Source organism: Portunus trituberculatus, chromosome 50, assembly GCF_017591435.1.
Source record: "Portunus trituberculatus isolate SZX2019 chromosome 50, ASM1759143v1, whole genome shotgun sequence".
NCBI lineage: Eukaryota > Metazoa > Arthropoda > Malacostraca > Decapoda > Portunidae > Portunus > Portunus trituberculatus.
In genome coordinates this window covers 22,261,175-22,276,174 of record NC_059304.1, presented here as the reverse complement: position 1 = coordinate 22,276,174, position 15,000 = coordinate 22,261,175, and the positions used below count along the sequence as shown (strand labels likewise).

Here is a 15,000-nt window from a genome sequence, read left to right as displayed (position 1 = left end):
TGAGGAATGCTTACCGAGTATTGCTTGAAACTTTACTTTTAACAGATCAAACATATAGTTTCTAAGTACAGTAACACACACACAAACACACACACACACACACACACACACACACACACAAAGGTCAATTTTTTCCCGGTGTTGAAACAGGATGGAAAAGATAGCATATATCATTATTTCTCTCTCTCTCTCTCTCTCTCTCTCTCTCTCTCTCTCTCTCTCTCTCTTGTGGAGCCTGAAGATATTTCAATCAACCAGTCAGTCTGTTCTTGTTCGGCCTTCTGAAGTGGTAAAATCTTTGGTATTACTGTAATTTCAAACCGTGGTATAGAAATAGTAGTAGTAGTAGTAGTAGTAGTAGTAGTAGTAGTAGTAGTAGTAGTAGTAGTAGTAGCAGTGGCTGAGATGCGTCAGGTAATGTGGGTTACGATAAAACGAAAAATTGACATCATAAGAGACCTATCTGTTGTTGTTGTTTTTTTCTTTTTCTATTATTGTTATTATCCTTACGAATTGACCTGGGATTGTGTGTATGATGACATGAAATAGAGAAGTTTCACACACACACACACACACACACACACACACACACACACAACACACACACACAGGCGAGTAACAATGTATAGAAGTCAACAAGGAGTGATGTGCAGTGAAGGCCAAGACGAGAGAGTGTACGTAGGCTACAGGGAGGCTTGTAACGTGGAGTGTAGTAAGTGCTTCTACACGTTCCCCGAGAGACTTTCGATCTGTTGAATGTGAGAGGAAGAAAATATATATATGTGTATACAAAGTCACTAATCTGGCTAGTCAGGAATGAGTTACAAGAGAAAAATAGATACACTAGAGGAATGCTATCTTTAGTATGTACATGTGTCAAGTTCGCTCCTTTCATATCTAAGCGTATGTTTACTGCACTTCTAAGGAAAACTTCTCATACATTTTATTCTTTGTTATCTATTTTATCAGCTAATTGTGAGACTCTGAACAACCAGAGCGAACAACAGTGTTACGTATTTACATGATTCACACTGCTTCAAGGGAACCCGAAACAGCACACACACACACACACACACACACTCTCTCTCTCTCTCTCTCTCTTAGAAAACCAAAGAAATTCAAATAAATACTAGACTGTGAGCACAAATATATACACAGTAGAAAATTTAGGGAAGGACGAGAAGTGATCAAAGAACAGTCCGCATTGGAGATGAGACGCCACACTTGCTCCTGGCCGCGAGACGAGACAATCGGAGACATCTTTTAGTTTGGTTTACCTTACGTTGGTTGGTACGTGTGTGTGCGATCTGGCTTATGTTTTCTTCGTCTCTGGATTACAAAACAGGTCCTTCCTACACATCTACAAGTAATACTAATCTTCCATTCTTCTACTGTATCACGAACGTCCACCTGAGACAACGCGCAGGCGGAGGCGTTGAGGTAGGTAGACACTCAGAACTTTCCTTTGGGGCACGCTGGCAGGCCGATTGGGTGCGTGGGCGTGGTGACTCAGGCCTCCTGCAGCTCGTAGGTAAGGGGGTCGTGGAGCCAGGTGAAAAAGAATTCGGTGAAGGCATTGATGAGATGGTAGCGGTTGAGGTCCAGCATGTAGTCGTCGTCAGTGTAGACCTGCGGGACGGGGAGAGTGAGGGTTAGGGGTGCGTCAGGAGGGGATCAGTGCCTGCCGAGTGCCAGATGTCAACTGTGCTGTGCGAAGAGGAATTGAAGGGACTGGTGTACAGTTGATTGGTTAATTTGCAGTTTTCATCAGTATCTCCGTTAACAAGTCAATGGGTATTAATACAGTTAAAAAGAAAAAGAGAAAAAAAAAGGAATACAAAGATATGAACTTTTGGCATAAAATGATAATGTTTTTGTGATATGGTGAAAACCGCATTAATACCACTGGATTAACTCTATGGGAGCCTTAGTTACGTAGAGTACTTAATTGGTTACTTGTATAATTTTATAATAGGTATAATGCACACACACACACACACACACACACACACACACACACACACACACACACACACACACACACACACGTGCCCTCGTTTGGAAACAACTTTAGGGAATCCTACAACCTACTTGACTTCACATAGCATGTGACACATTAAATATCTCGCCCTACTAACTGGAAAATTATAATGAGTTGCATATCCGAGATCTCCATGATGAAAAGTTTAGCCTCAGGGACCTCAGAATTATCTACAGGTACAGCAGCTCCCAAAACTATCAGTGAAAAGCAAGAGGTCTACATTCTGACTCCATGGAAGACATCTGACACGTTTGGTGATACAGTGGCAACAGTTGGCAGCCCTGCACTCTAGGGAGGGTTGACGTATGGGAAATAGATAGGCATGAACAGTAGCAACACGTCAAACCATGCATACCAACCTTACCGACAGAAGGTTTTATACTGTCGCTTTCTCCGCACCACGCTTTAAAGACAGTTTTGGGAGGTACTCTACACCTAACACAAGATAGACTAAGTGGCTGGCTGCTACTGGCTCTCCACAATCAGTCTCAGGATATGGAGGTTATATAATCCATCTGTAAGTGACTTCGTACGTGGATGCAGCTGTGATTAATTTCAGGGTTGGCAGTTTAATGGGGAGAAGGCTGTTGGATAAGTGGAGAAGGAGACTGTGGAGGTAATGGAGGAGGGAGGGGGAAGGGAGGGGACACATCAGGTGGTAGGGTGGACGACAGGGGAGAAGGTAATTGGGGAAGGCGGAGGAGGGTAAGGAGAGGAAGAGGGAGACAGTGGGTGATAGCGAGTGATGACCTAGATTTAATTAACAAGATGCAGGAACGTCGGAAGGGTGGGGGATGTTTGTAGTTCAGTCATGAGCTCAGTTGTGGAGGCCCTGTGAAGGAGGATGAAGTGAGGACGAGCGAAGACCCATCCGCGCTAACAAGGCAACAGTCGTTTAAAGCATTCAGTAGTTCCTCACCTATTTCTCTCTCTCTCTCTCTCTCTCTCTCTCTCTCTCTCTCTCTCTCTCTCTCTCTCTCTCTCTCTCTCTCTCTGTATAAATTGATTCCACCATGAAAAAAGATACCAGTTTGTAACGCGTGTGAGGCGATAATAATTGCGATAAGACAGTCTCACCACTCGGGTTTAATGAGTTGAAGCGACTGCTGCCTCGCCACTGTGACTAATGAGTTCCCTGCAATAACGACGTTTATTCTGTAACGCTTTGCTCTCCCCATCACGACGATTTTCAAAAGCCACAGTAACGATTAGCCTGGTTCTTCAGACTGTTACTCCATATGATCTAGTAAAAATCTTGTTAATTTATCACTAAAAACATAAAAAAGGCCTTAAAAATCCGTGTAACTTCAACTACAGCCCTTTAAAATCAATGTAGTGTAGCCACGGCGCACAAGCATTTCAGGATATAGTGTAAGGACGCCGCCTCTGGTCTGGGCTGCTCCTCCCGGTGGTCCACGAGCGGCAACATGACTGCACCACTTGTTCACATATGCACGAATATCGTACATGTACGGGCTTCACACACACACACACACACACACACACACACACACACACACACACACACACACCGCGTAGGTAGTGCAGGGGTTAGCACGGTCTACTCACAATCGAGAGGGTCTGGTTTCGAGTCCCGGAAAGCGGCGAGGCAAATGGGCAAGCCTCTTAATGTGTAGCCCCTGTTCACCCATCAGTAAATAGGTACGGGATGTAACTCGAGGGGTTGTGGCCTCGGTATCCCGGTGTGTGGAGTGTGTGTTGTGGTCTCAGGCGGCGTTCACACCAGAGTGATAAGATACATGTCTGTAGGTCGTAAGCGATAGACGATAATTGTCTTGTGAGATACGAAGCGCTCAGATCCATTAAAAATATGGAGAGACGACAAAACTGGTTCACACCAGTACGATTGCGACATCTGTCGTAAGATACGTGTATCAAGAGACAAAGAGTGCGTGTCTCTTCCTTCAGTGTCGTACGATATTGGCTATAACTTCATCCTCACTCGATGAACTCATGATTACTGACTAAATTCCTCCTGCTACACTTCGCTGCTGGCTCATGTCTTATCGCTTCAGTATGAACCTTACTTATCTTAAGGATAATTATCGTGTATCGCATGTTTCTGACATAAATATCTTATCACTCTGGTGTGAACGCCGTCTTAGACCTACCAGAAGATCGGTCTATGAGCTCTGAGCTCGCTCCGTAATGGGGAAGACTGGCTGGGTGACCAGCAGGCGACCGGGGTGGTGAATTACGCACACACACACACACACACACACACACACACACACACACACACACACACACACACACACACACACACTTATTGTCCCGATGTGTGGTGTGCCTGGTCTCAGGCCTATCCGAAGATCAGAAATAAGGAGCTCTGAGCTCGTTCCGTAGGGTAACGTCTGGCTGTCTCGTCAGAGACTGCAGCAGATCAAACAGTGAAACACACACACCGCGTAGTGTAGTGGTTAGCACGCTCGATTCACAATCGAGAGGGCCGGGTTCGAATCCCGGTAAGCGGCGAGGCAAATGGGTAAGTCTCTTAATGTGTGGCCCCTGTTCACCTAGCAGTAAATAGGTACGGGATGTAACTCGAGGGGTTGTGGCCTCGCTTTCCCGGTGTATGGAGTGTGTTATGTGGTCTCAGTCCTACCCGAAGATCGGTCTATGAGCTCTGAGCTTGCTCCGTAATGGAGAAGACTGGCTGGGTGACCAGCAGACGACCGAGGTGAATTACACACACACACACACACACACACACCTATTGTTATGGGTGTAGAAATGTCAAAAGTTTCATACTTTTTCATTTATATTATTTGAAAGTCTCTCTCTCTCTCTCTCTCTCTCTCTCTCTCTCTCTCTCTCTCTCTCTCTCTCTCTCTCTCTCTCTCTCTCTCTCTCTCTCTCTCACACACACACACACACACACACACACACACACACACACACACACACACACACACAGGAAAGGGGTCTCGTGCCTACCGCTAACACATCACAAAATATCTATTTATGGGAAAGCAGCAACACATCTACGAAGTATTTCTAGAAACTACTGAGGAACACAGGCCAGGCTTGCCAACACCTGACTTCCGCAACAAAGGTCACGGTCACCCATTAGTCCTATGATCTATGGATGTATGTACTTATGGTCACCGCACAGATAAATGGCCTCGATTAATTTAACTACGAGACCTCGTGTTCTTGACGCAGACCTCTTGGTGGTGGGTGGCGGCGCGGCAGGAGAAATAATAAGTTAGACCCAATCGAGAGTGACTTTCCTCTCGAGGGGGCGACCCACACAACTCTTCTGCAGGAGGAAGTGGTCCAACTCCTCGTACAGATGGAGGCGAACCATGGACAGCGGGTAACTTAGGTCCGGGTACACCTACAGCGGGAGAGTGATGGATGGCGCGGGTAAGACAAGGGCGGCAGGCGTGTGTGTGCTTGGGAGTAGTTGAGGATGCAAGCCAAGGCTGAAAGATGTTTGTGCGGTAAAGAAGAAAGAGAACACAACGGGAGTGAGAAAAGAGAAATAAGGTGTGTGTCTGGTAGTTGAGGGTGCAAGACAAGGGTGAGAAGCGTATGTGCGGGGAGAGAAGCAAGATGTTTGTCAAAGAGTAAAGGTGAGGTACAGTTGGGAAGATGAGAAGTCCTGTCTGAGAGGCGGCGCGACAGTAGGTATTGAGGAGTGGAATAGTGATGTGGATAATGACTCAAGAAACGTGTTACTGGTGTAAAGCAAGGATTAATGAGAGTGTGTGTGTGTGTGTGTGTGTGTGTGTGTGTGTGTGTGTGTGTGTGTGTGTGTGATAGTAAAATAAAACTTTAGTACTGTATTAAAAATAAAAAGAATATATATATATATATATAAGCAACACAACGAGAGGCAGGGCGATATAGTATTGTGGGCATGAAAAGGAGGAAAGAAAGAAAGGCAGGAAGGAAGGAAAGGAATGAAGAATGTAAGGAAGGAAGGAATGAAGAATGGAAGGAAGGAAGGAAGGAATGGGGGAAGAGAGGCAGCAGCATCTGTATAATGAAGCAAAGACACAAGGAAGGAAGAGGCACAAGGTTGCATTATAAAAAGATTATATAAAAGCAGTAAAATTAATACTTAACAGAACAAAAGTAACTAAAGAGAACATAATTAACTATATTGTCAGTTTGAAATAATAAACATCAATTAATGAAAACACGGCTGTAGTAGTACTAGTAATGTAATATGTAAATTTAAATGCCTAGGAAAAATTCTAGTAGCAAATAAAGAATAATAAGACAGCTTTATGATAACAGATGTGATGTGGATCCCTCACACTGTGAATGTGGTGGTGGTGATGTCGGGCTTCAGCTGGTGCCACTTCTCTAAAACCTTCCAGGAAACGAGCGTGGCACATCGCGAGTACCAATGTCTTAACGAAATTCGTGGAAGAGGAAGAGGAGGAGAAATGTTGGAAGTTCTTAATGCACAAAATCAATCCACACTATTAAGAAAGAATAAGAATACGAGGAGGATCAGGAGGAGAAGGAAGAGCCGGTACACCACGGCAGAAGACTCAACGAGCCAAAGCAAAAGTAAGAGGAAGACAAAAAGTAAATAAATAGATGAGTAAATAAATAAATAGAAAACAAAACGGCGTCAGAAAGACACGACTTGGGAAAGAAAAAAAAATGAGAAAGGCACTGAAAAAAAAAAAAAACATGGAAGGACAACTAACGCGCATTGACGCCACTCGAACACGGTAATGAAAAAAGACAACACCGAGAGAATGAGGCGAGGCGAGGAGATGAGCATACCACATGGGTGAAGTAAGTCTCGCTGGAGATGAGGGCGTGGGCCAGCAGGAAGGCGTGGTGGGCTGCGGGGTCTCGGGTGCCGTGTGCTAACAGAACTCGCCCTTTGCCGAGTGAAGGCGCCAGGCGGGTCAGATCGCTGTCCTCGTATCGGCGTCCTGACCCTTCACTGGTGGACGACCCCAGAAGCCGCTCCGCCCAGAACGAGCCTGTGAAGATGTTTTGTGTGTTGGCAGCAGGACGAGACAGTTACTCTGGAGCTATTTGTTGTCCCACTAACCCTGCTGGGGTTTCCCTTCTAATTACTGTGGTTCTGCAAGTTTTTAAAATGTCATGTTGTGAGATTATGGTCCTTGTTCAGAAACGCTTTGCTTTCTCGCCACGACTATTTTCCAAGGCTACAGGGATGATTAGCGGGATTTTCTAGAGTGTTCCTTCTGTTAATAATATGAAAATCTTGTCACTCTGCTTCATAAAACCTCGTGTAAATTTGAATAAGCGTTTTGAGATAGTGGAGATGAAGCACAGAGAAATTTGAGAATATGATATTATGGTCATTAAGATGCTGGGGAAGGGGAAGGATAGGAGGATTCCAAGCAGGACTAAACACTTAATTTGGAATGATATGGGTTCTCTCTCACTCTAAAAGGCCGTGATATTCCTTCAAGCTAATAGAATATTACATTAGGAGGTTGTATTATTGTCTTGAAGGACACAATTAACTTTGAGATGATGCAGGTGTTGACGGCAGAAGTAGGTAATCAATTCAGAACGCTTTTGGATTTCAGTAACTCTGAATACCGTGGTTTCTTTTCAGACTAGTAAAATGATAGAATTGTGTGTTACGGGTTTACGTTATGATCTTGAAGAAGCCTGTGGTGGAAGACAATGTGAGTGTTGGGAGCAGAACTAAGCACTTGATTGAGAACGAAATGGTAACTATCAATGTTAAACTTAAGTCGTTTGTCTTCTGGCTAACGAGATGGTGTGTTGTGAGTGTCCATTGAAATCTTGAGTGAAGGGTTTGTCGATTGCTTTAAACATGCAAAGAAGACGATAGGACATCGTGAGAGGAGAGTCAATGTCCCTTTGACTGTTTTAGAGAACAGGACACCGGGATATTAATTTTAGGACATAGTGATAGCTCTGTACTTGCCGTGAGCGCGCCAGTCGACTACGGGGTTGACGGCGGCCACACACTTGATGAGGGAAGGCTCCAGTGCGGCGGCGTCCAGGGCGAGGGAGGCGCCGGAACCCCACCCCCACACAGCCACGTTGTCACCGTCCAGGAAGTCAAACTGCTCTAGCATCTTCCTGCACGCACGCACACACACACACACACACACACACACACACACACACACACACACACACACACACACACACACACACACACACACACACACACGGGAGGCATGGGACGGGATAGAAAGAAGGGAGAATGTAAGTGAAAAAAAAATATTCTGTAGATGTTTCTTTTTTTTTTGTTAGATATGATATATGAAATGTTTGTATATGGTTAATTGATTGTGTTTTCTACTTTCCTCTTATTGTATTAGCGGTTTCTTAGATCAATGTTCATTTATGTTTGATTTCGCTTTTTCATCATTTTCTTGTACTGATAGTGAGAGTACGTGTGTCCTGGGGAGTATTTCCACATTTGGTATCTGTCCATGTATTCTCATTTCATACAGTACATATTGAAATTCTACTACCAGACATATAAAACAAGAATATTTTACATTTCCAAGACACACACACACACACACACACACACACACACACACACACACACACACACTCACCTGACCACCTTCGCCTGGTGCATGGCCAGGGTGTGGGTGGAGGCCCTCGTGGACGGGTCGCCGCCCCACAGCTGCACCTTGGCGTGGGCGACCTGGTGGCCCGATGACAGATACTCCCGCCAGCCCAGGTGCCACAGCTGCTCCTCCACGTCCTTCTCGCCCGGCCCGATCCTGCGCCATCACCATCACTTTTACCACACAGTTGTCTTTTTCTCTACTCTTTGAATGTTTTACTTTTCTTTCGTCATTACCTCTCTCTCTCTCTCTCTCTCTCTCTCTCTCTCTCTCTCTCTCTCTCTCTCTCTCTCTCTCTCTCTCTCTCTCTCTCTTACATCTGCACGACCATCGGGTAGAGAAGCGTGTCATCTTGGTTGGACCACCCCGGGGGCAATGTGAGGGTGACGGCGGCGTGCAGGGCGGGCTCCAGGGCCACATCGAAGGAGTTCACTATAGGGAGGGCGAGATCCTTGAGGGCTAACCTGCGAGGGGCGGGGAGAGAGGCATTAGGGGGAGCTGGGTTGGGTGAGACTGAGTGGGTACCGGCTAAACGGGCAAGGTGTTCTCGTTCAGGTCACCGTCTCTTCTTGATTATTATATGTGATTCGAATCTTAGGCCCGTATTAAGAAACGCTTGGCTCTCTCACCACGACTATTTTCAAAGGCCACAGAGAGGATTAACGAGGTTTTCAAGAGTGTTTTTCCGGTCAGTAATGTAGAAATCTTGTCACTCTACCTCTAGAACCGTAAAACACCTTAAAAATTTGTATAAATTTAAATAAAGCCTTTTGGAGATAAAACATAGAAGTGTTTGAGAATACGAGCTTTAGATAGTTGAGTGTGAAGCGCATAACTGTTACAATGATCAGCAACGATCGTTAGTGTCAGCAGTAGTAGTAGTAGTAGTATGGTAGCAGTAATAGTGCGTTATTATTCTTGTACTATGATATTGATAACTATTGTAATTATATTAGTATCAGTAATAGCAATAGGAGTAGCAACAAGAACACGAGTACCATTAATATTAGTAGTAATAGCAGCAACAGTAACAGTAGCAGTAGTAATAGTAACAGCAGCAGCAGTAATAGTAGTTGCAGCAGCAGCAGAAGTAATAGTTGCAGCAGCAGTAGAAGTAATAGTAGTTGTAGCAGCAGCAGAAATAATAGTTGTAGCAGCGACAATAGTAAAAGAAGTAGTAGCAGCCAGCAGTAATGATAACAGTAGCAGCAGCAGTAGTAATAGTAGTAGGAGCAGCAACAGCAGTAATAATAGTAGTAAGAGCAGTAGTAGTAGTAGTAGTAGCAGCAGCAGCAGCAACAGTAGTAATAGTAGTAGGAACAGTAGTAGTAGCGGCAGCAGCAGTAGTAATAGTAGTACAGTAGTATTAGTAACACCACCACCACCAGCATCTTTGTGTTACGTACCTCAAGTGTTCCTGCTTGTGGAGGGGCGTGGAGAAGGCGCGTGTTTTGTTAGTGGCAAGGCGCAGGAGGTGTGAGGAGGGCAGGTCGGTGCCCAGGCAGGTCACCACCATGTAGGTGAGGGCGGGGTTGGGGTTGGCCTCCACGTAGGGGCAGCCCAGTTGGCAGGTAACACACGCCACCTTCTGATCCTCCATCTGCACGCTGTACACCTGCTGCCTGCCCGCGCCATTCTGCAGCACTGGGAGAGGAAGACGTGCGTGTGTGTGTGTGTGTGTGTGTGTGTGTCTTTGTATGTGTGTGTGTGTGTTTTTCCTTTTCCTGCTACTGCTGCTCCTGCAGCTTTACTGTCCTATATCTACTAGGTTAAGTTAGGTTAGGTTAGGTTAGGTTAGGTTAGGTTAGGTTAGGTTAGGTTATATAAGAGCAGTTCCTGAATTACCTTACAAGGATGAAAATGAGGAAACTAAATTTGCATTCCTTAGAGAGACGTAGGTTAAAAGCGGACCTGATAGAAGTATTGAATTGGTATAGGGGTTACAACAAAGAGGACATGAGCAAAGTTATTAGGATCGGTAGCCAGGATAAAACAGGAAATAATAGGCTTAAGCTTGAGAAATTCAGGTTTAGGAAAAAAATGAGGAGCTGGTTCTCTAACAGAGTGATTGATGGATGGAACGAACTCAGTAATCATGTTGTTAGTGCTGAGTCAATAGGGAGCTTTTAAAGAAGATTGAATAAACTTATGGAGAGGGATAATAGGTGGAATTAGGTATTGCTATTCACACAGGGACTGCCACGTGTAGGCCTGACAGCCTCTTGCAACTTTCCTTATTTTCTTATGTTCTTAGATTTTTAAGAATCTAAATTATTATGTTGCTGCTCGGCTGTACTTTGTAACATTCCTCCTCCTCCCCTCCTCCTCCTCCCCCTCCTCCTCCTCCTCCCCTCCTCCTTCCCCCTCCTCCTCCTTCCTCCCTCCTCCTCCTCCTCCTCTTCCTCTTTCTCCTCCTCTTCCTCTTCCTCTTCCTCCTCCTCCTCCTCCTCCCATCCTCCTCCTCCTCCTCCTCCTCCTCCTCCTCCTCCTCTAGTGAAGGAACCCACACAACGCCACTCTTCCTTGTCAGGCCTCAACAAGACTGGATAAGGTGGTGAGCGTGGGATCGGGCAGACGTCCACTTGTAGGTTCGAATCCCACCACATACTGTTTTGAAGCTATGCCATTTTTCGAGTGGTTTAAAGTTGCATACATGTCACCATGATGCCCAGGTTCTAGGTGGTTACACCGAAGATGCGCTTGGGTGGTGATATGTATCCTAATATGGGTACCACTATAAATAAAATTGCCTGCTCCACGAAAGGGCGGAAGCTTAACAGCGCTTCCCACGTATACTCTTCAAGTATGCCTACAGGCGCTATAGGCCTTAACATAAAAAAAAAACTTAAATCTCTCAGTTCCAACACCACAGCTTGCCATAAGGCCGAGAGGTCACATGAAGGTTCCATCAGTCCTTCACTACCTATGAGGCCTGTACTTTGACACACTTTGCTTCTTCATCCACCGTGACTATTTTCAAAGGCCACTGAACTACTTACCCATATTCTCAAGAGTTTCCAGTATAAATAATGCAGAAATCTTACTAACTTACCCACTAGAACCATTAAAACCATTAGAAATCCGTGTACTTTCAACTGAGATGTAGGCATTTGAAAGTGGTGGTGGTTTGATGCAGAAATGTTTCAGAATATGGCATTGAGACTCACCCGAACCTCTGAAGTAGACGAGGCTCCTGTTGGTGTCATACCCGAGCACCTCCGTCACGTCGTAGTCCTCCAGGGTGAGGGGAGCGTGGCGGCCCTCTTTGGCACCCACTAGAGCCACGTGGTTGTGCCAGGCGCCCGATAGGGTTTTGACTGACCAGGGGAAGACGGCCCAGCTGCCAGCCCACACCACTGACCCAACCACAGGGGACACGCCACCGCCCTCCTTGTGGTTCACATGGACCTGTTGGGGGAGGGAGATGCTGGGGATGGTGGTGGTGGTGGTGGTGGTGAGTGGTGGTGCATAGTGGAGGAGATGAACTGTGGTATGATGAGAGGATGGTGGTAGTGATGGTGAGTGGTGGTGGTGGTGAGGATGGGTAGTGGTGATAGTGTGGAAAGAGTTTAATGCGTGGTGGTGGTGATGGCGGTGATGATGAGATAGGGTAATAGAGTAGTGTTAAGACAGTAATGAAGCTGTTGGTGCCGAGTCAAGAGGGAGGTGTGAAAGATGACATGAATATTTATACAGCGACTGCCACGTGTGGGCCTGATGGCTTCTTGATGTAGTTACTTTCTTACGTTCTTAGCTACTGGTGGTGAGAGATTAGTGGTGATGGTGATGTATAACGTAACCTGCATCACCATTTTAATACATATGACAACAAAAAAAAAAGGAAAAATAAGGAAACAAAGGAAAATTTAACCCTTTCAATACTGGGACACATTTTTACCTTGAGATTTGTGTACGATTAGACCACTTTATTTTCGTTAGGAATGGTCTATGGAGGTCAAAAGATTAATGGCCACAGTCTTCGCTATTTCAATCACCCTCATAGTTTCTGAAGCTGTGTAAAATCACCAAACAGTAAGCAGAATGAATATGAAAACGCGTCATGGTGCTGAACTGAAGAGGTTAAGAAGCCATCAATCCTACACGTCTATAACATTCCTCTTCCTAACATTGTGACCTCGCATGACCTCGTACGCTTGACCCACCAGGGAGCAGTTCCAGGTAGAGTTGTCGCAGGTGGCCAGGACTGCAGTGCTCTGGTCCCTCGACGCCCACGACACCCACGCTGTTGACCCATTCACCCAGCCCACACTGACCAAGTAATGAGACCTGCAGGAGTGGGGGATAGGCTTCAGCATGTGTGTGTGTGTGTGTGTGTGTGTGTGTGTGTGTGTGTGTGTGTGTGTGTTCTTGGAATGAGTACAAGAGGAGAATATGTGAATGTGTTAAGTGAGGGAAGGGAAGAAATGACAGGGAACTATGGAGGAAGGAAGAGTAAGAGAGGGAGGAAAAGTTAACTGCTGCTGGAGGAAACAGGTAGCAAAGATATGGGAAATAAGAAATGGGCGGTAAAGAATAGAGAGAGAATGTTGTGTGTGTGTGTGTGTGTGTGTGTGTGTGTGTGTGTGTGTGTGTGTATGCACCTCTTAGAATCAACAAGCTTATCTTTTTACTCCTTCAAAAGACAACAGACGTAGGATTGAGAGAACAAGGACTAGGTACACATGCAAGAAATAGAAGGGCAGTCTCATAACTTTACTCATTCTCGTTTCAGGGGCAGATTTCCTTTATACTGAAGGTGCCATCAAGATTAGAGACAAGAAGACAATAAAAAGACTGGGGACTGATTGGCTACATGTAAAAAAAAAAAAAAAAAAAAAAGGTAAAGGGATAACAAAGAACGGTAGGAAGATGAATGCATACACTATAGGAAAACTGTGTTGCGGAGGTTGCCGTGCGTAGGGAGTGTTGTACGTGTGTTGCAAGCAAGACCGAAACACCAAGAAATTATTTGCCTTACGTGTTTGAGTTTTTTTGTTGAAGTTTGTCTGGCTGGATTAGTAGTTGTTATTATTATCAATTTAGCATATAGTTATAGCAAACACACACACACACACACACACACACACACACACACACACACACACACACACACACACACACACACACACACGGCCCGGTAGCTCAGTGGTTAGAGCGCTGGCTTCACAAGCCAGATGACCGGGGTTCGATTCCCCGGCCGGGTGGAGATACTTGGGTGTGTCTCCTTTCACGTGTAGCCCCTGTTCACCTAGCAGTGAGTAGGTACGGGATGTAAATCGAGGAGTTGTGACCTTGTTGTCCCGGTGTGTGGTGTGTGCCTGGTCTCAGACCTATCCCAAGATCGGAAATAATGAGCTCTGAGCTCGTTCCATAGGGTAACGTCTGGCTGTCTCGTCAGAGACTGCAGCAGATCAAACAGTGAATTACACACACACACACACCTCTTTTCTAACAGCTTATCTTATGTCTCTCTCTCTCTCTCTCTCTCTCTCTCTCTCTCTCTCTCTCTCTCTCTCTCTCTCTCTCTCTCTCTCTCTCTCTCTCTCTCTCTCTCTCTCTCTCTCTCTCTCTCTCTCTCTCTCTCTCTCTCTCTCTCTCTCTCTCTCTCTTTACTGTGATATTCTTATCTTGCACTGCTGCTTTCACACTAACTGCTCCTTTGATCTTGCTATTGCCTGACTGTCCTACACATGACTTTCTTTCACGCTTATTCCAGCTACCTCCCTAACGCAAGAGTTAATTAGTATTCTCAATATTTCGTCCCTCTCTGCTTCTGTGTGACTCAAATTAAGAGGAAGGTTTCAAAGCAATACTACTATTTTGGATCATTCTTTTGTCTCTACTCTTGAGAAACTAACATATTCAGGGAGCATTTTCTCCTGCGGCCTTGTAAACCTCTGGCATAACACACACACACACACACACACACACACACACACACACACACACACACACACACACACACACACACACACACACACACACACACACACACACAGCCTCCCTCGTTGGTACCGTCCTCTAACTGTCATTTGATAAGGTGAAATTATCCCCTGAGTTTCCTGCTATAGACACCGACGGATTTCCTGTGATATGTGATTAGTTTCTTGCCATGAGCAGGAGGATGGCGGGGTTTGATAGAGAGGAGACTGCGTTGTGAAAAAGGCCACAAACATAGCAGCTCTTAGGCTTTCCATATATGGACATAGCTAGTGATCGTGATTCCAGCACACACACACACACACACACACACACACACACACACACACACACACACACACACACACACACACACACCGCGTAGTGTAGTGGTTAGCACGCTCGACTCCCAATCGAGAGGGCCGGGTTCGAATCCCGGCGCGGCGAGGCAAA

At 45.6% G+C, this 15,000-nt stretch overlaps 1 protein-coding gene and 1 non-coding gene across 10 annotated transcripts in view; one reads left to right on the top strand and one right to left on the bottom strand.

The window, feature by feature from the left end:
* The window catches only part of LOC123499566 (prolyl endopeptidase FAP-like), a 66,976-nt gene that overhangs the window by 62 nt on the left and 51,914 nt on the right, over nt 1–15,000 (bottom strand). For 4 of the 9 annotated variants that reach the window (XM_045247701.1, XM_045247702.1, XM_045247703.1 and 1 more), the window contains 9 exons: nt 12,792–12,915; nt 11,796–12,036; nt 10,035–10,272; nt 8,946–9,092; nt 8,614–8,784; nt 7,965–8,122; nt 6,812–7,017; nt 5,210–5,490; nt 1–1,629 (listed from right to left, as the gene is read on the bottom strand). The exon at nt 1–1,629 is cut by the window's left edge and continues 62 nt beyond it. In XM_045247701.1, the coding sequence (XP_045103636.1) occupies nt 1,389–1,629; nt 5,210–5,490; nt 6,812–7,017; nt 7,965–8,122; nt 8,614–8,784; nt 8,946–9,092; nt 10,035–10,272; nt 11,796–12,036; nt 12,792–12,915 (1,807 nt within the window). In that variant the 3' untranslated portion in view covers nt 1–1,388. The remainder of the gene's footprint in view (nt 1,630–5,209; nt 5,491–6,811; nt 7,018–7,964; nt 8,123–8,613; nt 8,785–8,945; nt 9,093–10,034; nt 10,273–11,795; nt 12,037–12,791; nt 12,916–15,000) is intronic. The other 5 variants (XM_045247707.1, XM_045247708.1, XM_045247705.1 and 2 more) reach the window with 4 other exon arrangements.
* On the top strand, nt 14,923–14,994 carry Trnag-ccc. The gene has a single exon. It is a non-coding gene; the product is annotated as a tRNA-Gly (tRNA).